This window comes from Myotis daubentonii, chromosome 18 (genome assembly GCF_963259705.1).
Source record: "Myotis daubentonii chromosome 18, mMyoDau2.1, whole genome shotgun sequence".
Classification (NCBI taxonomy): Eukaryota; Metazoa; Chordata; class Mammalia; order Chiroptera; family Vespertilionidae; genus Myotis; species Myotis daubentonii.
Window position 1 is genome coordinate 38,857,082 of NC_081857.1, and position 25,852 is coordinate 38,882,933.

General features: G+C 63.0%; 1 protein-coding gene across 3 annotated transcripts; it reads right to left on the bottom strand.

Moving 5' to 3' along the window:
* Nucleotides 1-796: 796 nt before the first annotated feature.
* On the bottom strand, nt 797-25,852 carry CELSR2 (cadherin EGF LAG seven-pass G-type receptor 2). Of its 3 annotated transcripts, none has more exons than XM_059674741.1 (34): nt 21,940-25,852; nt 16,721-17,368; nt 14,671-14,893; nt 14,142-14,257; nt 13,873-13,961; nt 13,353-13,510; nt 12,814-12,977; nt 12,605-12,730; nt 12,091-12,257; nt 11,521-11,808; nt 11,237-11,411; nt 10,876-11,017; nt 10,580-10,700; nt 10,013-10,196; nt 9,742-9,843; nt 8,940-9,034; nt 8,490-8,699; nt 7,655-7,838; nt 7,425-7,553; nt 7,159-7,339; nt 6,815-6,982; nt 6,601-6,727; nt 6,295-6,495; nt 5,819-5,993; nt 5,389-5,501; nt 5,173-5,252; nt 4,956-5,082; nt 4,727-4,849; nt 3,990-4,117; nt 3,678-3,766; nt 3,377-3,568; nt 3,071-3,238; nt 2,724-2,958; nt 797-2,285 (listed from the first exon to the last, which is right to left on the bottom strand). In XM_059674741.1, exons 1-34 carry the CDS (start codon nt 25,247-25,249, stop codon nt 2,264-2,266), a joined length of 8,760 nt encoding a protein of 2,919 aa, XP_059530724.1. In that variant the 5' UTR covers nt 25,250-25,852; the 3' UTR covers nt 797-2,263. The 3 variants fall into 3 exon arrangements, with proteins under 3 accessions (XP_059530724.1, XP_059530726.1, XP_059530723.1); XM_059674743.1 differs by having other exon boundaries at nt 797-2,037; nt 21,940-25,851; XM_059674740.1 differs by having other exon boundaries at nt 797-2,433; nt 21,940-25,851.

A 25,852-nucleotide genomic window follows, 5' to 3' on the forward strand; every position in this document is an offset into this window, starting at 1 on the left:
TGAAGCCACTCAATCCAGTTCTTGGGTTTGTGTTCCTTTTTAAAATGTTTTTAATTTATTGACTTGAGAGAGAGAGAAGGAGAGAAACACTGATCCGTTGCATCCATTAGTTGCTTCTTGTATGTACCCTGACCGGGGATTGAACCTACAACCTTGGCATATCAGGACAATGCTCTAACCAAGGGAGCTACCCCGCCAGGGCCTGGGGTTGTGTTCTTAATCACCACCCTTAACTGCCCCCCACCTCATTTGTTAAACAGACCTTTGAAAAACACAAAACTTGGGGACAGAAGAAATGTTGTGGAGGACACGGTTGTCTTGGAGTATGAGCAGCTGCTTCATTTCCATTGGGAAATAAACACACAAAGTAGCCCAGAGAAGTAGCGTTAGGAGGTGCCCTGTCACTAAGCACCTTGAAATTCCCATCAGCCTCTCAACTCCGCCCTCCCTGTCTCCTGAATTCTGCCCAAAGGGTGCAAGCCCTGGGGGTTTGGGCTGGAAACCTGCCTGCTCCGCCAGTCTCCTCTCCAGCTACACAAGTCCCTTCTCCAGCCTCCTCTCCAGCTACACAAGTCCCTTCTCGCGAAAATGAAACTTTTCCGCCACATCTTCCTTGGAAATGCCGGGACACGGGCCCTGTGTTGATGAGGCTGTCTGGGGAGCATGCTGGGATGCTGGTAGCGAGTCTAGTCACACCAGCCACTTGTCTGATTTCCTGACCTCCCGGTCCTGCCTGCTCTTATATTTAAAGGCCAGAAAGATGAGCACCGCACCGAAGCAATAATGACAGTGCTCAACCCGCACAGAACTAGTTTATTCAGTAGTATGGGAAAATGGAAAAAATAAAACAACAAAAACAAGCACAAAACCCTACGATATTTACAGTAACAAACTGTACAATCTGATGGTTAATGTCAAGTTAGCATCCAGCATCTGTATTTTTTTAAGTCAAGTCATCAGTAGTGAAAACCAGTGACATGTTTAACCCTTTGCAGGAATTACTGAGTGGAGAGGGGAGGAACCAGGGCAGGAAAGCCAGAGACCAGCCTTACACATGAGAAACGGGAGCTCTTTCACCTGCTCCAGAGGCAAGTCCATGACAAGTCTGGATTACATGCTTAGCAGAAACGGTGACTCACATGAGTAGCAGTTGGCAAAACTGAGGAGGGGGAGGAGGGGCAGGGAGATGACAGCCTGGAGCAAGGGGAAGGGCCTTGGGCCCCATGCCAGGACTGCGGGGCACACACCCAACCGGTAACAGCCACATCAGACCCCCTGGGACCGGATACCAACCCATCCCCACACACACACAAAAAAAGCAAATAAATAAAAAATATATATTAACTCTCTCTTCGCAGGGAGCTGGGGCGGGGGGAGAAGGAGAAAGAGGAACAGGACCTGGTCCTTTGAAGAAGAGAGCCAATTCCCAGAAGGGGTTAAAACTAGAACATGTCTCAGAGGCCACAGCAGCTGAGTGGGGTCGTCGGCCTGATTTTGGGAGGACCCCAGAACCCAGACTTGAGGCTGATGCTGGGAGCCACTGAGCCAGCACTGTATTCACTCTTCTCCCCGTCCCACCCACACGACAGCAAAGAAGCGCAACTGAACGTGACTGGCCTTCCCCGCGGGGCGTGCGGGTCTGGCAGGGAAATGAAGCACTTTTGGGTCAGCGAACTGAGCAAACGCCTGGGCTGCAGCGCGTGGCCGAGTCCAGGAAAAGGAGAGGAGCAGGGGTGGCCCGGCCGCCGCCCGGGGCACGGGTTCCCCTCAAAATGTGTTCATGCAGCATTTGGGGGTCCGGGGGCGCCGAGTCCTTCGGCTCCCTCTCCAGACGGGCTTCTTCAGTTCCTGGGAGGGGCGGCCCAGGCGGGGCCCGGGGCAGCCTGCCTGGCTCGGCACCCTGGGTGCGTGTGGCTTCGTCCTTTCCTTTTGGTGATGGCAAATGAGGGGCAGGCCCCCCAAGAGTCCCTCTCCTCCCAGAGGCACAGCAGATGGGAAACCGAGGAGAGGCTGGGAGCCTCCTGGAGGTCCTATCCTCTTTGGGAAGGGAATGGGGAGTCAGTTTCCAGCATATAAAAAAAATTAATCCCTGAAGTCATGAGAGTGGAGATCCTTTTTTAAATTTTTTTTTCCTCTTTTCTGAAAAACTTTGTCTTGGAGATGTTGGCCCCAGGGGTCCAAAGTGCAGTGAGGGGCTGGTGGGGGAGGGAGTTGGCACTAGATGGCCTTGGGGGGGTGCCCCTCCCGGCAAGGCCCAGGCTCCTCAGATGGACGTTTCATCGCTGCTGCGGGCAGGCGGCGGGCGGCGGGGAGCGGGGGCAGGATAAAGCACAAGACAGGAGTGGGGCATGAGTGCCGCTGGGGAAGGCAAGGGAGCCTGGGGTGTGGGAACCACCGGCCCAGAGTTAATGCAGGAAGTTAAAGAAGAGGAATCTGGAGAGGCAGGAAAGGAAGCGACAGAAAAGGCAGACGGAGGGTTAGTCGGAGCAGAGCAGACAGCGAGAAGCTTCCACCAGAAGAAGGAAACGGAAAAGCAGCCCAGCTCCCCACCCTCCCGCTCTGCCCGATGCCCACAGGGCACTGTGGTTTGTGGGCACGTCACCGTGAGGGAGCTGGGCCACACTCCGCCCGTTCGTCCTCTGACTGCCAACCAGAGCCGGCTGGGGAGCTCCGAGCCCAGCCGGGGCCTCTGTACCCCGTCCCGCTCCCCCGGTCACACTCACTCGGAGCCTGACGAGTCCTCGTCCACCGTGCCCGCCTTGATGCTCATGGCGATGGGCATGACCCCGTTCAGCTGCTCCTGGAGACTCTGTCGGGGTGGTGGGCGGGGAGGGGGCCCACCCCGGCTGCCCTCGCTGGCCGAGGAGCCCCAAGAAGACGCCGTGCCCTGCTCCAGGGGCAGCCGTAGGAGGCTGCTCTTCTCGCTGATGGTGGGCAGACACTTCTTCTTGAGGATGCCTGTGGGCCAGGAGGGCAGGTGCCATGAGGAGCAGGTGGTGAGAGCATGGGGCGGCCCTCGCGAGCCCCACTGGCCGCAGGGCAAGTGTGGGGGGTGAGGCTGCCCACTCACCTTTGTGAGGTTGGGCAGAGAGGCCTGGAAGCGGGCCCAGGGACCCCTCCCACGCCAGGGCATCTCCATTCTCCCGAGGACGCTCCTCAGGGGCCCCATGGCCACCACTCTCCTTCGCTGTGGTCCCAAAGTCCGGCCAGGGGGCCTTCCCGGGCCCCGAGACGCCGTCTGGTGGAGGAAGGAAGTAGATGAGTCCCAGAGAAGGCAGACAGCTGAGAGTCACCGCCCGCGTGTTGCCCCCCAGGAATCCCAGGCCCTCTGCCCGCCCCCTGGTCCTCAAAAGCCACAGCCCTGGCGCCGGCCCACCCTTGGGGGTGCTGTGCAGGGGCAGCCTCTCGGCCCCGGGCCCCAGCAGGCTGTCCCAGCCTGGCTCTCCGGGGAAGGCGGCCGCCGCCTCCTCCTCCTCCTCCTCCTCGCTGTCCGATGAGTGGGTCGAGGCATAGGAGCCGCTCTGGTCATCTTCTAGGGACAGGTCACTGTCGGAGTCTGTGTCAGGGTCTGGGAGGGGGAGAGAGCTCAGAGCCGGCCCACCTGCCTCTGCCCACTCTCAGCAGAACCCAGGCAGCTGCACCCCCACCCGACTAGCCGTCAGGGTCCCCGTCCTCACCATGCTGCTGGTCTTGACCTTCCAGGAATAGGCTGCTGGGGTCCCCCAGGCCAGGGGGCACCTGCCCAGGGTTTAGTGTGGACTCCTCCCTAAGAAGACAAGGCCATGCCGGCCGGGTCAGCCTGTGCCTTGCCCAGGGTCCCATTCTCCTGGGTTTCCCAGTTCTGCCCTGTGTCCTTACCGTTAACTCAAGCTGCCACCGGGTCAGCCTCGGTGCACGCTCCCAGCAGCCGGCTGGCTGGACCTGGCATGCACAGGGCTCTTCTCCCCCTACTCTCCTGCCCCCTCCTCCCCCCCCGTCACTGGGCTCACCTCAGCAAGAAGGGGATGTAGCTGGGCTGACTCTTGCCCGAGCGGCTGGCGCTGTGCAGAGAGCCGACCGAGTCTCCATAGGGCTGGTACAGCCGCCCATCCGCATACGGGCTGGGGCAGTTGTAGGACTGGATGGGGAACAGAGGGGTCAGTGAGTGCAGGAGCAAGATGGGGGGCGGTCCTAGGCTGGAAGCAGAAGAGCTGGGGGAGCCTGCCCCAAGTCCCACCTCCCACACCCCACGTCTGGAAGAGAGAGGCCCACATCTCCGCTGCCTCCCATCGCAGGGCCCAGTAGTGCTTGTGGCTCTGCCATCGCTGTGCCAGTCCTGTGCACCCCCGAGCACCCGGACTCGGCTGTATACGGGCTTGTTGGTAAGAGACGGTACTAGGAGCTGTCTCCTGAGGGCCTCCTGGGAGACGCGGAGAATTTACCTGGAGCCCAGGGGGTTCTCAGGTGTTGGGCATTCAGGACCTGATTACCTGTCCTGGCCACTTCCTCACCTGATTCTTCCAAACTCCAGGCCCTGTCTCCCAAGTCAAAGGCCCCCTCCCCTCCCCTCGGGGCCCCCTCTTCCCAGGCCACACATACCACTCTACCGCCCCTTCCTCCTTCCAGGAAAGAATGTAGGGATGGAGAGAAAGTGGGACCAAAGCGCAGAGAGCAGGCTCCTGGGGCCTCGTGCCTCTCCCCCGACTCCCCAAGAGCCCTCCTCCTCCCTGAGCCCTGGGCCCCTCACCGAGGTCAGGGTAGACTTGGTGGTCAGAGCAGGGTCAGGGCTGGGCTTACGGCTGCAGGCAAACTTGAGTGCTTTCCGGACCTCCTTGCTAAGCACCACGTAGGAGAGGAAGATGAGGGGGCCCTGGCAGGCAGGAGGCAGCAGCTGTGTCAGTGCCCATTGGAGCACCCACAGCCCCGCTCCCCCTCCTGTCTCCGTGGGGCTCCCCCAGGCTCGGGCAGCCGGGTACCTGGATGCAATTGCAGGCAGCGAAGAGGTAGTGGAAGAGGAGAGTGTCGCTGTTGACGGAGAGCAGTGCCAGCAGCCACGCGGCACTGAGCAGCAGCAGGACAGCGAAGGAGGGCCTCAGGCCCGAGCTGGGGAGCGGGGCGGACTGTGAGTGGGCCAGGCCATGCGGCCTCCCAACGCCGCCCATCCACTGCCCGGCACCCACACCCTGTACTCACACAGGGCCCTTCTTCTCAAAGCCCTGCCGGTGGGCCGCACAGGAGGCCCGGGCCGCCAGGATGTACAGGAAGACACTCATCTAGCAGGGGAGCAGGAGGCACGAGGAGGATCATCAGGGGCAGCCAGCTTCCACCCACAGCCCGGCAGCCTCAGTGTTTCCGAGGATCTGAGGACTCAACTCACACCCAGCCCCGCCCCCCCATTCCAGCACTCACCGAGACAGCGAAGGCCACGGGGCCAGCGAAACTCCAGATGAGGGTGTCGTAGATGGACAGCCAGCAGAAGTCGGGGTTCCCATAGCCCTCGGGGTCCAGGCCCACGGCTAGACCTGGGAGCACGGGGACAGCAGCAGGGGAAGGGGTGGTCAGCGCTGGGAAGCAGTCAGGCCATCAAGTGGGCTCACAGGGCCAGGCACAGAAAGTGACGGGTGCTGCCCCCCATCTGTCCATGCCGTCCTCTCGGGCACGCGGGACCCAGCCCCCGCGTGGGGGCTTCAGGGACTGGGTTCAACCAGAGGGACACATGGAGAAGCTGGCCTGGGCATTGGGATGTGGCGCCTCTGGGCCTGGGATACGGCGGGAGAACGCAGCATGACGGTGGGCCGTGAAGGGGTATGGGACCTCAAGGCCCGGAACGGGTGGGTACCTGTGATGAAGGCAGGCACACCCCAGCCCAGCATATAGTAGAAGCGCATGGGGCCGGCATTGACGTCGCGCACCTCGGTGAGCGCCCGGTACAGGTGCAAGGCCTCCAGCAGAGCCCAGGAGAAGGTGCAGAGGAACAGGAAGTGCAGCAGGATGGCGATGACTGTGCAAGCGAACTGAGGGCCGGGCCAGGTCAGGCCGGGCACCCCAGGTACCCCCCGAGCGCGGTTTCCGCAGAGGGTGATGGCCTGGGTGTCGGGGGGTGCTTCAGGGGGAGTCTGGGCCAGAGGAAGGCGTTTCTAGGGTGCTGGGGAAGTAAGGGAGCTAGAAAAGAGGAAACCTGGGCCAGGCCCCGGGCTGGCCTCTTGGACAGTTACTGCTGCAGGAGCAGGTTGAGGTGAGTGGGGGGTGGGGAGGACTCATCTGGGAGCCTGGGAGCTGAGAACTAGGGGTGTTGGGTGAGGAGGGACATCTTACAGGGAGGTCAGCCTGATTGATTCCCAGGAGGAAGACCAGCTGAGCCAGGCCCAGGGCGGCAGTCAGGTTCCGGCGGATGCCGTGCTGGTTAGAGCGCAGGGCACGCAGGAGAGTGAGGAAGAGGAAGGTGAGCAGCAGGGCAGCCAGGGTGACCCCTAGGGCCACGTACGTCAGCGTCTTCAGCGGCAAGATCTCCCCGTTCTGCGGGGTGGGTGGCAAGGGGGGGCATTAGGAAGAGCAGGGCCTGAGCCCCCAGCCAGTGCCTGGGCTCCCTCCCCAGCTCTGCGGGCACCCCCGAGGGCCCACCTCCCGTCGGGACACATCCATGAGCACGGCGAAGCTCGTCATGTGGTTGCACTGGCAGCTGACGTGGCTCTCGTTGCGGAAGACGACTTCGCAGCCTCGGGCCGACCAGCCGCCTGTGCCACTGACCCTGCAGGAGGGAGGCAGGGTCAGGAGCCAGGGTGTTGGGGTGCCCAGGGGCCCCAAGCCTCAGGGGGGTCGGGCAGTGCAGGCTCACAGGATCGAGTGGTTCCAGAAGACACAGATGGGCTTGGTCCGCTCCTCCGTCTCCAGCAGCCGGAACTGCACGGTGACGGGCTTGTCCAGGGCGCGGGGCAGCAGCTCTTCGTCGTCATGGACGCTGATGCTCACCACGGGCGTGTTGATGACGGGGCGCTTGGGAACCCTGATGCGGGCAAGCGGGTCCACCGTCACCGTGGGGGTCGGTAGTTGTATGACTGGGGCACGCCCCTCACCGCTGAGATGTCCCCCGCAACCCCGGTCCTGCTCTGAGTCTCAGCACTCCCCCACCAGCCTGCACTCAAACCCCCCCCTCCTACCCTGGTCTCCCCAGCCACTCACCTCAGGCTGCGCTTGTCCGGGTCATAGTTATGGGGCAGCAGCCCGGCCAGGGTGCGGTAGATGATGACACTGGCCACGGCCTCGCCCTGGCTCAGCTCCGGGTGCCGCCGCTGACGCCGGGCCAGCTCCTCGGGCTCCTGGGCCTCCCCGGGGCCCGCGGGCCTGACCACGGGGGGTGCTTCTGGGGTAGGAACACTGTCCACTCAGCGGGGCCCTGCACAGGCACCCCAGCCTGGCCCCTGACCCACCCTTAGGCCCCCACTGACCTCTGAAGACAGACTCGGGCAGAATGACCGTGGTCTCAAGGTCCGGGGGCCGCTCCCCCCTCAGCGCCTCGTAGCGGGGCAGCTTGGCCCCCGCGAAGTTCCCCTTGTCCAGGCGAACCACGGAGATGACTAGGGAGGGGACGCAGGTCAGACCGAGGTGAGGCCGGCAGGGCCACCCTCTCCAGGGACTCTCTCAGGAAACCCCTCCCCGCCTCGGGCATCAGTCTCACCGATGTTGGGCGTGACGATGGTGAAGGGGCTGAGGTAGGTGTGCCGCATGTTCTGGGCCAGCGCGCTGGCGTAGGCCTCGTAGTGCTGCAGCAGCCAGGCGGTGCCGCCCTCCGTCTGCTGGATCAGCTCCCAGTGCCGCTTGTTGGCCGCGTCCAGGAGGGCGCTGCCCACCCGCAGCAGATTCTGGGGGTGGGCATGGTTACGGTGGGCTGTGCCCGCAGCCCCCCACCCCTCATCCCCACTCCTAGGCGCCAGCCTGTGTCTAGACCAGCCCTGGCTCCCCACCCACCTTCCCTTCCTCATCTCTCCGAGCTGCCCAGGCCCTACCCTGGCACTGTGGGCAGAGAAGCCTGGTCAGACCAACCTTCAATACAAACGTTATTGTTTATGGGCACCTTGCTATGAAAAGCATTGGGCCTGGCCGGTGTGGCTCAGTGGTTGAGCATCGACCTATGAACCAGGAGGTCATGGTCCAATTTCCGATCAGGGCACATGCCCAGGTTGCAGGCTCTATCCCCAGTGGGGGCGTGCAGGAGGCAGACAATCAATGATTCTCTCTCATCAGTGATGTTTCTCTCTCTCTCGCCCTCTCCCTTCCTCTCTGAAATCAACAAAAATATATTTTAAAAAATAAAGAAAAGGAAAGCATTGGGAAGAGGTGTTCTAAGTTACCCAGGTGCTGGGCCATGGCTCAGGAGATCTCACGGAGGTCTCATGCCAGCTAGGAGCTGCCCAAAGGCGGGGCGGGGAGAGCTCTGGACTCTGCCCTCAGGAGCGGACTCACTCAGAGACCCCTCCTCACTATGAGGCACCCCTGTCCCCTCGGAGCCCCACCTCAGTGAAGTGCACGTCCTGGGTGGCCGACAGCCCGAAGCCCCGCTGGGCGCTCTCGTGGGCCAGCAGCCGTGTGGCCAGCTGGTAGGCCACCTTGACATCACTGCCGAAGTAGCCCGCCGTGTGCTGGGTGGCGTTGCGCAGCAGCAGGGCCAGCCGCTGGGAGCGCCCGGAGTCCAGGCCCGACTCGTTTCGCTGCAGCCGCTCAGCCTAGGACGGAACCAGAGGGAGGGGAGGCAGGGGTCAGCGCAGGACGGTGGCAGAGAGGTCATCCCAAGAGGGCAGAACTGGAGTGCAGGGGCCTCAGCAAGGGAGAAACGGCCTCTCCAAGTCGGGGCCTCAGGAGGCAGGAGCTCGAATCCCAGAATCCCTTTCTCAACGCTGGGCGGGCCAAGTGAGCCTGGGCAGGGGAAGGGGAGGGAGGAGGTGGCCGTGAGGAGGTTCACTTACAAAGCCCTTCAGCTCTGAGAAGGTGAGTGAGGTGCAGTTGAAGAGGTTTGGGGGGAGCCACCCCCTGTGCTCGTCACAGTGGCGCACAGCGGTCCCTGGGGAAGGAAGCCAAGAGGGCTGCCTCAGGAAGAGAGCACCGGAGGCCACTGAGACCTCGTGGGCTAGAGACGGGAGACAGGCAGACGAGGCCCTGCCCTCCTGTAGCCCAGGTGAAAATGGAAGGACAGTGTGCACAACACTAAAGCCAAAGGCTTGGCCAGATGAGCCTAAACAAGGGCTAAGGAGCACGGGCGCAGGGCCTCCTTGAGCCCCCCAGTGTCCCTGCCCACCTCCAGCCACCACCTTCTGCTCTCAGCCATTCTCTGCTTGAGAACTCTGCTCATCATCAATCCGAGGACCAGCACCAAACCCCATCCCGGGCTGGGTCCCCTGGGACAGCGCCCAACATCCCTTGCTCCCCAGACTATGACAAGTGGCATAACTCCAAAACCAGGTGATGAGCTCAGGCTGAGAACCCTGTGGGGTTCATCTTTGAATCCCCAGCAACCAGCCCTGTGCTGGGCACACTGCAGGTCTCTCAGCACTTGTGTTAAGAGTCCAAGATGTAGGCGCCATTCCCCTGGGCACCCTTGGGAGCAGAGGAACCATGATCCAGGGAAGGATGGGACCTGGAGTCTCTATGTCCTAGAAGCCAGAAAGGGGGTCCCGGGGTCTGCAGCCAGGGGCTTTCCACCCTCACCCCACCGATGAGAGGCTAAGTCCTCCATATCACATTCTAGGCCTCGAGGCCTTCAGCACGTACCAAAGGAGCCTTTGGGGCAGGGGGCAGCAGCAGGCAGCCCGAAGCGGGTACGGGGCCACCAGATCCCCGCCTCGATGGCCCGTGGGCAGCTGTCGTAATTCACTGCGGGGAAGCACACACGGTCACCGGGAGCAGATCTCCCCTGCAGCTCTGCCCAGGCTCCCCGGCCCTCCCTCCTCGGGTCTATCACCAGGGTCTGCTCCTGGCCTCCCTGGGACACCAGGACCTGGCACACCGTGAGGAGGGCCACCCACCCATGAGGGAGCCCCACCTTCACAGCCATTGGTGGTGACCTCAGCAAAGGGGTTGTCACAGCGGTCGCACTGGCGCCCAATGACCCCCGGCTTGCATGGACACTGGCCGTCCTCAGGGTCACAGACTCGGGACAAGGAGCCCGTGGGGTAGCAGTCGCACAGGAGGCAGGTGGGGCTGCCAGGGGGGCGGTAGTGGTTCTCCTGGGAGGGAGGAGGGGGAGAGGGTTTCTGGCTCAGGCTCTGCTGGATGCTCATGGATCCTTTCCGCTGTGGCCCCTTGGCGAGAGGCTCCCTGACCCCAGGTTCCCCCCGCCCCAAGAGTAGTATTCAAAAAATTTAACTGACAATGACCGGGAGGTTAGCCCGTCAGACACCAACCAGTCCGGCTGGCCCGGAGCTCCCTAGTTAAGTACTGGTCCTGGGTCCCCCAGCCTCCCAGACACATGAGGACTAAGAGCGACTTGCCCGCCGCATTAGAGCAAAGGCACAGGGCCCGCAGTCTCTGCAGGAAGTCCTCTCCCACGGCCCCCTCGAGGGCCCAGGAGGTGCAGAGCAGAGGTCAGGGCCTAGGTCAGGGCTGTCACCTTGCAGTGGCACTCGCCGCTTGTCTTGTTGCAGTCTGGGTCGAAGCCTTTGCTGACATCACAGTTGCATGGGCCGCACGTGGGGTGCCCCCACCACCCTCGGGGGCAAGGCTGGTCGATCCTGCAGAGAGGGGCCCAGGCAGGCATGAGCTCCCTCTGCCAGTCTTGCCTGGTGTCGCCTTGGGTGGCCCTTCTGAACCTGACTGCCACTTAGCCAGGTTCTCAGTGCTCTGAGGGACACACCAGAGGTAGGCAGTAGCCACTGGGACCTGCTATTGTGTGCCCGGCCCACTCACCTGGTCTCACAGTATGGCCCAAGGTAATTTGGGGGACACTCGCAGGTGTAGCCGTGGGGGGCGCTGGGCTTTCGGGTGCACGTGGACTGGTGCTCACATGGGTTCAGGTTACACACATTAGTACAGTTGTCACCATAGTAACCTGGGACCAGAAGGACAGACGAGGCTCAGTTCCCACCCTCCCCCAGCACTTTCTTTATCCATCTCCTTACACTGTGAGCATCATACCAGCACTGGCTTTGCAGTGCAGGAGACTGAGGCTCAGAGACGTGATGTGTGTGGCCCCGGGTCACACAGCAGAGCCAGACGGAGACCTCGGGCACCTGCTAACCTGCCCCATTTCCCTGGATCCCTGGCTCACCTGGATCACAGCTGCAGGAATAGCTGTCCCAGTCATCGCTGCAATAGCTGTTGGCAGGACACGGGTTCGAGTCACAGGGATCTGGCAGGCTACAGCCCGGCTCCACATTGATGCTTTCCCCGCGGCTGGGATCCAGGCTGCTAACACCCTTGGGTGTCTCGCTCACCCGCACGCCCTGGGAAGGACAGGGGCAGTGTTGGTCCCCGGAGAGCAGGTCTCCCAGTGGTGGTGGTTGCAGGGGGATGGAGTGGGGGTTGGCTGGGAAGGCTGGGGAGGATGCTCACCTGCAAACAGCCCCGAAAGCCTCGGGCCACACCGCTGGCTGGCCCAGGCACTCCTCCCACTGTAATGTTGCTCAGGTGCAGCCCGTGCAGCCGGGGGCCCAGGTTTCCCTCTGCCCGCTGCTGCCCATAGTCGAAGGACAGGATGGCATGGCCAGGGCCCCCGCTGGCTCCAAGCGCCAGCTGTGCATGGTGCCAGTCGCCGTCATTGGCCCGGCCTGGCTCCAGGCGGAGAGAGGAGGCCTGGAGGCCCGTGCCCTCCACACTCAGCACGACGTGGCCCTCCCGCAGCTGGCAGAGGGAGGAAACACAGGAGGGTCATCAGACCACTTTGACTGGAGCTTCTCCAGCCCAAGGTCCCCCTTCCTGGACGGGAAAACCCATCCTGCTGCCCCACTGAGGCCAGAGGACAAGGTGTTATTTCCTTCAGGGCCAACAGATGGCAGCAGCGACCCACCAAACTGATCACCTGCCTTTTCATTTCCAGGAAAGATCCATCTCAGACCAGCCCCCTGGAGGCTGCAGCAGCCCTGGCCAGGACCCACCTCCCCCTGCCCTCCCCCCGTGCGTCACCTGCAGGGTGATGGTGCTTCGCCCCCTGGTGACGGCCTGCAGTAGGACACCGTCGGCCTGGCGTGTGCGGAACATGAGGCTGAGGTGCCAGGGCTGGGAGATGGGTAGCGAGAGGCCATGCCAGGCCACCAGGCTGCTGCCCAGGAAGCGCTGGGGGTTGGCCATTTCTGGGGAGGCAGATAAAGGCAGGCTGAGGGGCGGAGCAGACGAGCGCCTCCGGAGAGATGATGCTCAGTGGGGGCAGCCCCGTGGGAGGCAGGGCACTGCCTCTCCTGGTGCCCACTCCCTCGTCGGTCCCGCCCTCCAGAGCATTTACCTGCCCTGGGCCCGCCCCACGCTGTGCCCACGCCTGTCTATCACTGGGCCCTTTGTCTCCTGTGCTACCTTCTCAGGGCTCTGCCCAGACACGCTTTCCCACCCTCAGCCCCAGCTCGACAGGGCCCCGCCCAGTGCCCGTCCCTGCCAGGGCTCCCAGCGCTGTTGACAGCTCCGGGGCCTCGGCCTCTCCTCCTACCCTGGGCACAGCTTTTGCCCCCGAAGCCCAGAGGGCACTCGCAGCTGAACGCATCCCACTGGTTCACGCAGGTGCCCCCGTTGTGGCAAGTGCTGCTGTCACACACGTTCTTCTTGGAAGGGCAGCCTGGGATGGAGAGAAGGGGGCTCAGGCCGGGGTTCTGGGCCAGTGGCTGGAGGGGTTTTAAGACCCCACCCGGGCTCGTATACCAGGCTCGGTGCCGTTATTGGCGATGAAGTCGGCCATGTCCACGTGCCGGCTGTCCACCTGCAGGTTCCTCATGCAGCCCACAAAGTGCCGCGTGCGGACAGGGAAGCTCTCGGGCAGGTCAGGCACCCCGCCCAGGAGCAGGGGCCCTGTCAGATCCAGAGACCTGGCGGGGGGAGCGACAATGGGTGCCATGAAAGCAGAAAGGGCAGCGGTGGCTCTTCCTTCTCCCGACACCCTGCCACCGGGCCCCAGAGAGGAAGGGCCTCGGGGTCCAAGGGGCCCTGCAGAGCAGCGCCAGGGGGAGAGGAGGCACCCCATACCCACCTCCTCTCCTCACCAATCCACAAGGCCCTGCTCTAATCCCCCAATCTCGCCTGCTCCTACCCCCAGAAGGCTGAGCAGGCTGGGGGACGCAAGGTGAGGGGGGCCCCCATCTGGATTGGTTCCCCTTTCAGGGCCCCCGAAGGCTTCCTCTCGACCGTCCCTCCCTGCCCAGCCTCTCACCCCACCCTGGCATCTGGCCCTCTCCCCTGCTTACTTCTTGCTGCCACCCTGGGTGCCCTGGGCAGCGCAGGAGTAGTTGCCCAGCACAGCTCCAAAGCGCAGGGCCACCCCTGTGTCACAGCCATCCACCGTCACCACGGCCACCTTCTGCTCTGATGGGCCCTGGGGGAGCCCTGTCTGGCCCAACAGAGGCTGTGGACGGGGAAGGCAGAGAAGGGAAACAGTGGGCAGGAGCCGACTAGGTTCGTGGGCCAGGCACAAAGACACCGGTGCGCACTGACACCCCTTTGTGTCCACACATGTGCACACACGTGCAGTCACATGACTGATGAGCTTAAAGCAATGTCCATTGCGTTTGGCGAGCAGAATAGGGAGCATCTGGCACTACCCACTGGAATGGAAATGCCCCAGCAAGGTGACAAATGCCCACTCCTCCCTCCCTTTCAGGCAGACATGCCATGACCCACCCCCTGGGGACAGTGCCACCCAGGTCTGCGTGAGCACCTGAGCCAAGGGCAGGACCAGCCCACTCCCTAACCGCCCCCCACACCCACCTTATTGTAGTACTTCAGCTGTACTGTGTGCCACTGGCCATCGCTGACTCCCCCTGGCACAAACGGGGACACGGTGGTGGTGGACTCCCCTATGGAAAGGACCCAGGTAAGCTGGGACACCAGGTGAGGGCTGGGAATGGGGAGGGGGGGGTGTGCCCATGCTTGGTCCTGGGCCCAGGTCTGGCTGGGAGAGTGGGTGACTTGGGGACAGGGGCTGAGAGGCATGGCGCCTCTGGGAGACGGGCAAGGACACAGGGCAACCAGATCACCTGCAGAGAAGGTGAGCTGGACCTGCTCCTGGATCACCTCGAGGGCCACAAAGTCATGCTTCTCGTTGAAGCGCCCGTTGTAGAGCAGTAGCCCGTCACGCTCCTTGGTGGCAAACCTGTGCGGGAGTCGGGGACGGGGGCAGGGAATGGGGCACCCATTGGCATGCCAGCTCCCCAGCCACCCAACTAGCCCTGGATCCTATTCAGTACCATCCAGACAGTCGACACCTCGGTCAAGGCCGTGGGCCATGGGGCTAGAATGTGGAAGATGAGCCCAAACCAGAACCAGAACCCTGGCCCGCTGGCTCCCCACCCCCGAGGGCTGGGTGGGAGGAGCCATAGGTGGGCCCTGGTGGGTGAGGAACGTCTGCTGGCAAAGTGCACAGGCAACTCCAAGTGCACAGACCTGGTTCTGCCAACAACCTGCACCCAGCACTCTCGCTGCCTGCCCGCTCGCCTTGTCTGTAGAACAGGAGGCAGCGGACTCCCACCATCCCCCCCGTCCGCCCCCCCAGGCCCAGCCACTCACGAGAGGGCCAGCGTGAAGTGGAAGCGCTGGCGCAGGCCTCGGAAGGTGATGAAGGAGCGAGCAGGGAAGCTGCGTGTGGTCACCTGGCAGAAGGGCTTCTCGAAGTCTCCAGACGGGCAGTCGCACTTGAAGCCGCCGACCAGCAGGTTGACGCAGGTGCCCCCGTTCTTGCAGACGCCAGGGCTGCAGCGGCCTGAGCGGGCACTCACCTCACAGTGCTCACCTGGGCAAGAGGGAAGGCAGGGTGTCGGCCAAGTCCCTGAGAGCAGGTGGGGGACTGGGGCTCCTCCCCACCAGGCGACACCTCCCACGGCCTCCTGTGACCCCACAGCATTCCCACACTCTCCCAGCACCCCTTTTCTCCCTCCATCTCCTCTGAGAAACCTCAGCCCTTCCCGCTGCTGTACCTGGCCCCCTGGACCATTCTCACCACAACCCCATATACCACTCTCCTGCAAGTTCCTGAAGCTCCCCGGCCCTTCCGTACCCCTTTTGGGCCTGTGAGCTCCCTGATCATAAGGCCCGGGTCCCTAGTGGCCTTTGGTACCAAGCAAGCTGGGGGGTGTTCTGGCCCCTGCAGGGGTGAGTGTGCGCAGAAGGAAGAGCTGCAGGTCAGCATGAAGCTGGTGCCAAACGCCTCCCTACCTCCCTCCCCCCCATTGGTGCTTTTGTCCCGTTGGGTGCCAAGATCAGTTTCCCTCCCTGGGGATGAGACCAGGCTTCCACTTGGATTTGTCGGAGTTATGGGGACATGGGGGGAGGGGGAGGGGGACTCCCCAGGAATGGGGCGGGGACCTCCCACCCTGAGCCCTGGGGTCCAGACTGGGACCTCTGTGCACGTGGGAGATGCTAAGGTGGGAACTGAGCGCTGGGAGCAGACCAGGATTCAATGGAGGAGCTGAAAATTCCAATGGGAAAACCCACCCCTTTCTCTCCCTCCCCATTCCCAGATTCTAGAGATAGGTTCTCAGCTCCTGTGCCTAGTGACTGGCTCTTGTTTCCATGGAAACTGTTGTTCGCCTACTCTAAGCCCCCCCTGTCATCCTCCTGGACAAAGACTCCACTCCCCTCCCCCAAACCCACCCCTCCCCTCCCCCCCACCCTCAGCAGCAGCTGAGAGGAGTCAAGTCTGGGAAGTTGTGGGCAGGATGATGCAGCAGGGGAGGCGGTGGCGCCGCTGCGGGCTGAGCCGTGGGCATGGCTCTGGTGGAGGGGGAGCCAGGCCTAAGGCATGGGGAGGAGGCCATGGGGAGAGGTGAAGGGGGTCCAGATGAGAAACGAGGGCCTGCAGGGAGGGGTCAGGAGCACAAAGCAGAGGCAGCCAGCAGGAGAGCGACTGGGTCACAGGCCAAGGGAGGCCTCCTGGGCAGGACCCTCTTTTGTGCACCTGAGGAGGGTGGGGTTATGCTGCTCGGGGTCACACAGGTGCAACAATCTGAAACACCCTCATCCCCCACACCTGAGCCCCTCCGGTGTTCCCAGCTCTTGTGCCTTCCCCTCAATGCCTGGGGAGAAAAGCACTTTGGGCAGCTCGGGCAGGTAACTTACACTGGGGGTGGGGTGGGTGGGGGGGATCCGGGTGGAGGCCCAGCCTCACCTCTAATCTAGCTTCGAGGTGAGACCTGGAGCAAGTCACCAGATCTCAGCCAACATTTTCCATAGGCCAGCGCTTTCCGCGTATTAAATGAACTAAATTCATCCTCACAACCGCCAATGAAATTAACACTCACAGCTGCCACATGATGTAAGCAGCCTGATCATTGCTATTTTAAAATACTGAGGCACAGAGAGGTTAGGTAACTTGCTTAAGGACACACAGCTACTGGTGGTGAAGCTGGGATACCAGCCCAAGCGGGTTGGCTCTGGAGCCAGTGCTGACCTCAGGGGCACTGCTTGGGGTGCAGGGGGTGAGGGGTGGAGAAGAAGGGCTCCCTTTTCTGCCTCCCTCCATAGGTTGGTGTAAAAGAGCGAGCGGGGCGTGTGCATGGCCGGGGCAGCCTGTGCCTCGCTCTGGAAGAGGCGACGGTAACACACCCCGCCCCCGGCTCACCCGTGTAGCCATCGCGGCAGAGGCAGGTGTAGCCGCCCTCGCGGCTGCGGCAGCGCCCGTGGGGCCCGCAGGGCCGCGAGTAGCAGAGGTCCACCTCGGTCTCGCAGTAGTCGCCCGTGAAGCCGGGCGGGCAGCGGCAGCGCAGCCCCCCGACGGGGTGGATGGGCCGGAAGAGCACGGACGAGGAGGCGATGAAGGGCGCGGAGGAGTCGAAGCGCAGCACCGACACGCAGCGCATGTAGTTCTCGCAGGGCTCGCGCAGGCAGATGTTGTCGTCGAAGGGCAGCACGCGCTGCGCCGAGATGGCCGTCAGCAGGCTGCGGTTGAGGTACAGGCGCTCCTGCAGGTCCTCCGAGGGCAGGAAGGGCGGCCCGCCCCCGGGCCCGGGCGGCTGGCCCACCGACAGGCTGACGTTGAGGATGTGGCCGCCGGGGGCGTCGGTGTCCCGCTGCACGTTGAAGACCACCACGTGGTCCGGGGGCGTGGCCAGCGTGGCCGCCACCGCCTGGATGAAGAGGCCCAGCAGCGGGGACAGGAAGCGCTCCGGGGACATGTCCTCCAGGCGCAGGGTGATGCTGTGCGTGAGCATCTCGTCCGTGATGATGGTGACGCGCAGGGCGCACTGGGCGGTCACACTGTGCACGCCATCTGCGGAGAGGCGGCGATGCGGGTCAGGACCAAGAGCGAGCGGGGGTGCGCGCGGGCTCTGGTATGGCTCGGTTGCCAGGAGGGGTCTGGCTTTTTAGAGAAACATCGATGTGAGAGAGACACATCGATTGGTTGCCTCCCTCATGTGCCCTGACCCGGCCCAGGGACTGAGCCTGCAACCAAGGTATGTGCCCTTGACCGGAATTCAACGGGGACCCTTCAGTTCACAGGCCTGCGCTGAGCCAAAACCGGCTAGGAAGGGGCTCCCTTTTCTAATTGGCATAAAGGTGCCAAGGAGATATGCCACCTGTAGGCAAGTCACTCCTTGAGGATCGGCCCCCAGAGATGCATAGGATTCAATATTCAGAAGTGCTCTCCCACCCTAGCTGGTTGGGTTCAGTGGATAGAGTGTTGGCCTGTGGACTGAAGGGTCCCAAGTTCGATTGCTGGTCAAGGGCACATGCATGGGTTGCCGGCTGGATCCCCAGTGTGGGGTGTACAGGAGGCAGCCAATCAATGATTCTCTCTCATCATTGATTTTCTCTTTCTTCCTCTCCCTTTCTCTCTGAAATCAATAAAAATATTCTTTTTTTTTTTTTTTTTTTTAAAGGGCTCTTTCCCCAAACCCTCTGGTATGAAGCATGGTGCATCTTTTAATGTCTGTGCACCTTCCTCTGCCCAAGCCATGCGGCCTGCTCCCTCAGGCTTCCCTGCAGGAGAACTGTATTCTGCCTTTTTCTTACGTCTCCACAGGACCAGAGCACCAGGGGAGACCCACCAATCGAATCCTCCTGCCCCCTCAGACTCTATATCTCCACACTGCCATAGCCCTGACCCTGCCTGTGCTTCCCCCTCCTCCACCACAGCAGAGGGTGGGGGATGAACTGGGTCAGTGGGCCACCCGGTCCTCCTCCCACTGAGCCCCATGGCTGCTTGGGCGCAGGCCACTATCCCCATAGCAACGCCCCACACAAAGCATTCTTCCCATCCAATTCTCTGGGCTGCTAAGGATAATCTGGGGGGGGGGCTGCACCCCAGGAAATCCAGCTGAGCCACCTAGCCAGTGGCAACAGCACCCACTGCTCTGGTGCTCAGGGGTCTGGGGGCACAGATGGAAAGGCCTGGCAGCTGAGACCCTAGACAGAGCCCCACTGGGCTGAAGTCTTCTCTGGCCCTAGGGCCTCTCACTACTCATCGCCCACTTGGCTCGCGGCATCACACCAGGATGCCAGCCACACACTCACAAACGGCTACATACTAACACACTCTGCTGTCTCACTCCACCCACACGCTAAGCCCAGCAACGCCATACACACCTGAACGCACAGACACACGGGAATGGACTTCATTTAGCTCGAAAATGCACGCTGCAGGTCAAGGGGAGGGGGGAATGGCTTGGCAGGGCTATAAGGAACATTCCTGTTTTCATTTCCTACAGAGGCCTGCACATAGTGGGTGTTCAGTAAATATTAAGATGTTGATGAGAATCTATTCAGTCTCCGTCGTGAAGAAACAGTTTTTAAAACACGGCGGAAGGGGCGCTGAGTAGATATAAAAAAGAACCCCCTAGCAGGAATGGGGCAGGAGGTGGCGTTTCTGGGGCCGGGTGAGAGTCACAGAGGGGTCTGCCGTACAAACGGATTCTGCTTTTCTGTTGTACCTACTGGAGGTGGCTGGCTACACCGGAGGGCTCAGGTGAGGCGAGGAAGACCATCTCAGCCATGTCTCAGCTCACTGCCCACCTGTCCTCCAGCCTCGCGGCCTGAGGCTGGTTGCAAGGCCTGCCCACTCTCTCAGCAACTCTGCTAGTCATCCCCCGTCTCAGCTTCTCCCACTCTTGTCTCACAGCCTGTTCTTCCTACCTGGCCTCCCCAGCCACCTAAACTCACCTACTCCGGGAAGCCTGCCCAGATCTATTGGCCTCTGGCCCTGCTTTGCTCCCTCTTTCAGACCCCCCTGCACTCGGGTAGGGTGCTGGCACAGGACTCTTGTGTACCTGGGGCCTCTGCCTGGTGATTCCTTGAGGGGAGAGGCCCTTCAGGCAGAAAGCAGCCCCAGAGTCTACACAGAGTGCTCCAGCTGATTAGGGAAGGGAGGGGACAGTCAAGGCCAAGGGCCCAGAGAAACCTCACCACCACGCAGCCTGGAAACAAGCACTTCTTCCTGGGTTCCCCCCACCACCACCCCAGGCCCCGCCTATGCCCCTCGCCCACTACGTCTCTGTTGCCTCCCATCTGGTCCACCATCTGTGGCCACCTGCCCACTCTGCTATGGCCCCCCATCCCCAGCAGTTAGCCTACTGCTCTCTCCTTCCTTTTTGTTCCTCTCCCCTGCCTTGACCTGGGTCGCCCCTCAGGTGCAAAGGCTGTGGTGGGAAGAGGGGTGGGAGGTGCATTGCCTGAGGCATGCTCCTGGGCATGGCCTCTGACCCCAGGAAACACTACCTGTGCCCAGCGCCCAGCCAGCCACACCTGGAAAACCGCCAGGGCCCAGACTGTGGCAGAATCAGACTCCAAGTCTCTCTTCCCCTGGCAGAGGTGCCAGTGGAGTCTGCAGGCTGCAGGAGGCCTGCCCCTCTGTGGGCTGAGCGGGCCTTGGACAGGAGCCCCTGTGTGTCCTAGCAGAGGAAGAAAGGCAAGGAGGATGCAGGTCCAGGACCGCCAGCAGCCCGGGCTGGGGCAGCTGCGGCCAGTGGGCACAAGAGGGGGGAAATCAGAGAGGCAGCAACGTGGAGACCAAACAGGGGGAGACAAAGGCCCAGGAAAAGAGCCTGCAACAGAGAAAGTGGGAAAGGAGAGACCAGCACAGGAGAAGGCGAGAGGGCACTGGAAAGGGCAGTGCAGAAGGGCCCCCATGGGCAGGGGCGGGAAGAAAGGAGAGACAAAGAACAAGAGAAGGAAAACAAAGGGGCAGTGGGAGTCAATGCCCCCTTACCCCAACCTCCATGAACTTTGGGGTTGCCATGGCGACTGCCTCCAAGGGTCAGAGCTGAGGGGAGAGGGTGGGGCTAGGGCTGGAGGGCCAGGGAGGCCTTCCCCTCTATCAGAGGGGAGCCGAGGTCTGGGGCTCGGCCCCGATAGGAGCCCAAAAGCTGGGTGGGGCCTGCTCTGCCACCATCCCTCAGTGTCCTGCCTCACTGGCTGAGGGCAGGCTGGGGCAAGGACAAGAGGGAGCGGCTGTCCTTCCCACTGCCCGGCCTCCCAGCAGAGAGGAGGACACAGGAGAGAGGAACCCCAGCCTCCCACGCCCTCCTCTTGGAGGCGAAACGGAAGCCTCGAAGGCATGGAGGCCTATTCGTGACCTCTAGAAGCCCCCACACCCTGGCCACCAGAGGAATGGGCAGGAAAGTGTCTGCCCAGGAAGGACCATGATTTGGGAGGATCTAAAGCCATGCCCTGCATCTCTCTCCTGCCTCTTCCTCCCCCGGGCCCACACTCCCCTCCCTGATATGTGTGGAGTGGGGGTCCGTGATCAACCCATCCCCAGGGGCAGCCTTGTAACGAGGGGTCCTCACAGGATCCCAGTTGTTCCGAGCCTTGGGGAAGGGCTCTGCATCTGGGGCCAGCCCCTCCTTGTGGATGGCGCTCACTCCCCAGAGCTGATAGAAAAAGGCCACCCCCACCCAACCCTTCTCCCCCTCCCCTTCAGTCCAGGGAGTCTACAGGCTGAGCGCTTGGCCAAGCAGCAGGAATGCCCCGTCTGGGTCCTGGCCAGGCTCCCACACTCCAGGACTCTGTTCCCTCCCCGACCGGATCGGGGGGCTCTGCCCTCAAAGGCCATCAGTCCCCTGGCTCATCCTGGTCCTCGCACCCCATTCCCAGAGCCCAGGCTGGTCCCAGCCAGCAGGGAAGGCCCGGTGTCCTCAGAGCAGCCTCTGGGGTGGCAAGGGGGCCCAGGAGGTCTCGGCCTGCCCCGGGATTCCCTGCAGCCCCTCCCCCAAGCCGGACCGAACCAGGGCCTCTGACAGTGGGGTCTGTTTGGACAGAGACAATGAGCTCTGGCCTGACTTCCTGTGGGAGCTCTGAAGGGGGAGCCAGGCCAGGCCTTTCTGCCTGGAGGGAAAAGAATGCTGGAGACAAAGTCCCCCTCAGCTGGTGTGCGGCTCAGCTGGGAGCCAGAAGGGGCACAAGAGGCCCGAGGGCAGGGTCCTGACCCTGTGGCGGCAACCCTGTGCCCACAGCCTCAGCTCTGCATGAGATCACAGGAGAATCCTGCTGGATGAGGGGTGCGGAAGGGGCCCACTGGCCTCTCTTCCCCTCCCCCAGCTCTTTGCCCCCCACTCCGCCCCCCAGTCTTGCACCCGCCTTTTTTTCACAATTCCTGGCAGCCACAGCCAGGGCAACCTCACAAGACTTCCTCCAGCACGTCACAGGCTGGTGGGCAGGGGCAGCCAACCGAAGCAGCCCAGCTCAGCCCTGTGCTCTAGCAGCCAGGACTCCTGGGGCTCCTTCCCAACCAGCTTCTGCCCTCCACCTCCGTGCCAGGCACCAGGCAGAACGGGGCGGGGGGGGGGGGGTCGGGAGTTCCACCCTGGCCAGCCGCCCAGGCCCACCCCCTCGACCCTTCCTTACCTGACACCAGCACGCTCATGATGGCCTCCAGGGGCCGGTTGTTGTCCAGGGCCCGGCTCAGCCTCAGCTCCCCGGTGGAGGCATTGAGCAAGACCAGGCTGAGCTCGTTTCCCCGCTCGAAGCTGTACGTCAGGCTGTCTGAGACGTCGGGGTCGTGGGCAGGCACACGGCCGATGGCACCCCCGGGGAAGCTGCTGGAGCGGTTGGTGACATAGTTGTTGAAAAGGATCTCAAAGTTGCCCAGCACTGGCGGGTTGTCGTTGCGGTCAAGCAGGCGGACGTGGACGGTGGCCCGGCTCACCAGGGGAGCCGACGTGGCCTGGATGACCAGGATGTATTCAGGCCGGTCCTCGTAGTCCAAGTCCACCAGAGCGGTGAGCTCCCCAGAGAAGATGTCCAGCTGGAAGACCTCGGGGATGTTGCCCTCCACGATCTGGTACATGATCTGGGCATTGGTGCCTTCATCAGGGTCGGTGGCTGTGACCCGGGCCACGGCCAGCCCAATGGGGCTGTTCTCTTCCACAAACACATCAAACTCGTCCTGCTCAAAGACAGGCGGATTGTCGTTCACGTCCAATACAGTGACCGTCACTTCCATGGGCGTGCGGGCTGGAGGCATCCCCTTGTCCACGGCATATGCCCGCAAGACGTACTGGGCCACATTCTCACGATCCAGCCTCCGGAGTGTCCGCACAATGCCCGACGTGGACTCTACGATAAAGTCACCGTCGCCATCGTCACCCCCTTGAAAGGTGTAGAAGACCCTGCCGTTAAGGCCAGAGTCACGGTCAGTGGCTGAGATCTGCAGGACGCTGGTGAAAGGGGGCGCGTCCTCATAGATGCTGCCCTGGTAGGAGTCTCGCAGGAACTGAGGGGCGTTGTCATTCACATCATTCACCAGGATCTCCAGGTAGGTGGTGTCAGACTTCTGGGGAATGCCATTATCTCGGGCGGTGATGGCCAGGGTGTAGGAGACCTGGTCCTCATAGTCCAGCTCTGCCTGCGTCGTGACGGCCCCTGTGTCTGCATCGATACGGAACTGAGGGATGCTGTCCTCCATAAAGTAGGTGATGCGGGCATTCTCACCTGTGTCCTCGTCCGTGGCACTGATCAGCACCACCGTGGTGCCCGCTGGCCGGTCCTCGTTGACATTTACCGTATAGTGGGAGCTCTGAAAGACGGGCCGATGGGTGTTGGCATCCGTGACGTTCACCACTACCTGCGCCGTGTCCTGCCGCGTGCCGTCGGAGGCAGTGACAGCCAGCACGTACTGCCGCTCAAGCTTGTAGTCCAGCGGCAGAGCCAGGGACACCAGCCCGCCACCACTCTGGCTGGTAATGGAGAAGCGGTTCCGGGTGTTGCCGCTGGTGATCTGGTAGGTGATGACGCTGTGGGCATCGCGGTCCACGGCCGACACGGTCACCACGCTGGTGCCCACGGCTGCATCCTCGTTGAGCCGCACCGTGTACTCCGGTTGGGTAAAGGTCGGGTTGTTGTCGTTCACATCCAGGATGGTCACGCTCACACTGGCCGAGGCGGTGAGCGCGGGGGTGCCATGGTCTCGGGCTTCCACCCCAAAGCTGTAGAAATCTACTTCCTCCCGGTCCAGCTCAGCAGCCACGGAGATCCAACCGGTGCCATTGTTGATGGTGAAGGGGAAGTCATGTCCAACCCCAGCGAGGCGGTACTCCAGGCGGGCATTGTCCCCGGCGTCAGCGTCGATGGCCTGGACGTGGAGAACCAGGTAGCCTAAGGGGACACTCTCCAGGACAGTGGCCTGGAAGGGGGTGCTGACGAAGATGGGAGCATTGTCGTTGATATCGAGGACCTGCACTGTCACCAGGCCAGAGACGTTGGAGAGCGGGGGGCGGCCACCATCCTGTGCCCGAACCCGTAGGGTGTACTCCTTAGTCGTCTCGTAATCCAGAGGGCTCACCACATCCAGAGCGCCAGTCTGGGCATCCAGGTAAAACTGTCCCCGAGCGTTGCCACTCATGATGCTGTAATGCACCAGGGCGTTGCTGCCCTTGTCTCGATCTGAGGCTGTGACTCTGAGTACCGGGGCCCCCGGGGCCACATCCTCCCGCACCTGCACCACGTAGCGCTTCTCACTGAACTGGGGGGCATTGTCGTTGTCATCCTCCACAGACAGGAAAACAGAGGCTGTGGCGCTCCGTGGACCGGGGTCCCGACCCTGGTCACTTGCCTCCACCGTCAACTGGTAGGATTCCACCTCCTCCCTGTCCACGGGGCCACGCGTTCGGATCACCCCAGAACGAGGGTCGATCTCAAAGACGTCCGAGGGGCTGCCCCCGGGCCCCTCGAGCAGGCGGTACAGAATATTGGCATTGGGAGGGGCGTCGCCATCAGTGGCCCGGACGGTGAGCACCTCATAGCCGACCTCCAGGTTCTCCCTGAGGCTCTCCTTGTACTCCTGCTGCTCGAAGACGGGGTCGTGATCATTGGTGTCGGTCACCAAGATGGTGAGTGTGGCCAGGGCGCTGCGCCGGGGCATGCCGTGGTCCTGCGCCGTGACCCGGAACACGTGGGTGCTCTTGGTCTCCCGGTCCAGCTCCTCGGCTGTGGTGACAGCGCCCGTGATGGGGTCCAGGGAGAAGAAGTGGTTGGAGCGGCTATCGAAGAGGGCGTCCATGGTGTACTCCAGCCGCCCCGCCTCGCCCTCGTCTGGGTCGATGGCCCGCAGGGAAGCCACAGGGGTACCTGCTGGCTGGTTCTCGGGCACCGTGGCCTGGTAGCTGGGGGGCTGGAACTGGGGGGCTGTATTCACATTCCTTTTCCGACGCCCACCCGTGGGCTCCTCTGCTGACGGTTCCCCTGCCCTGAGCCCTGGGGTCTGCACCAGCCTGCAGGACTGGCATCTCAGCCGTGGGGCCTTCAAGCACGGGTGCTCCTGGGGCAGGGTGAGCTTGCCCTGTGGGGAAAGGTGGCCTCCGACGCCCAGGAGGCGACAGCTCCAGGGGCAGCCTTCGGGGGCTGGCGGCAGGGGGATGTGGGCCCCGGGTTCTGGGCACCAGACCCTCAGCCCATCGTGGTGTGGCACCAGATGGCCAGTCAGCTCCGTCCCCGCGTCCCTGCAGCGGCTAGTGTAGAGCCAGAGGTTCGAGGCCGAGGCCGGACAGAGCCAGCCCACCGGGGCGCAGGCCCCCGAAGAGCCGCGTCCTCCGCTCCCCAGGGAACGACAGGGCCCCACTTGGTCTCCCAGGAGCGGCGGAAGCAGCAGTAGCAGCAGCAACAGCAGCGGCGGCAGCGGCGGCGTGGGAAGCGTGGTGCGGGCCGCCCGGCTCCGCATCTCTCCCTGCTCCCGGCCGGCCGGGTCAGCGGCGGCGGCGGCTCCTCCTCCGGCTCCTGCCGGCCCCGCCGCGCCTCATGCCCGGGCCGGGGCGCTAGGTCCCCGGGGGCCACCCGTGCGCCCCGCGGGGCCTGCGCCTTGGTGCCTCGGCGGGGCCGGCGCTGCGTCCTCCGATGCGCTCGGGTTCCCACCTTTCCCCGAGCCGGGCCCGCGCCCGGGTCACCACGACCACCCGGGGTGGGCGCTGCGTCTCCACTTGCGCGCCCAGCTCTCCCCACCTGCGCTCGCGGGCCCCGCGCGCCCCAGGCCCTGCCGGCTCCTCGGATCGCCGGGTGCCTCCTCCGCCTCGGCGAGATCGCCCACCTGCGCCCACGGAGCTGGACACCCGGACTCGGCCGCCCGCGACGGCCACGCGCCGCCCGCTCGCGCCTCGCGTCCCCGCCGCGGCTGCTGCTGTCGCCGCGGCCCCCGGCCTAGCCCCGCGCTCCCTCGCCTCCCCGGCGGGCCGGCGAGGTCTGCAGAGCGGCGGCGGCGGCGGCGGCGGCTCATTACCATAGACCTGCTCGCGCCGCCGCCGCCTTAAAGTGGCGACGCCAGCCGCAC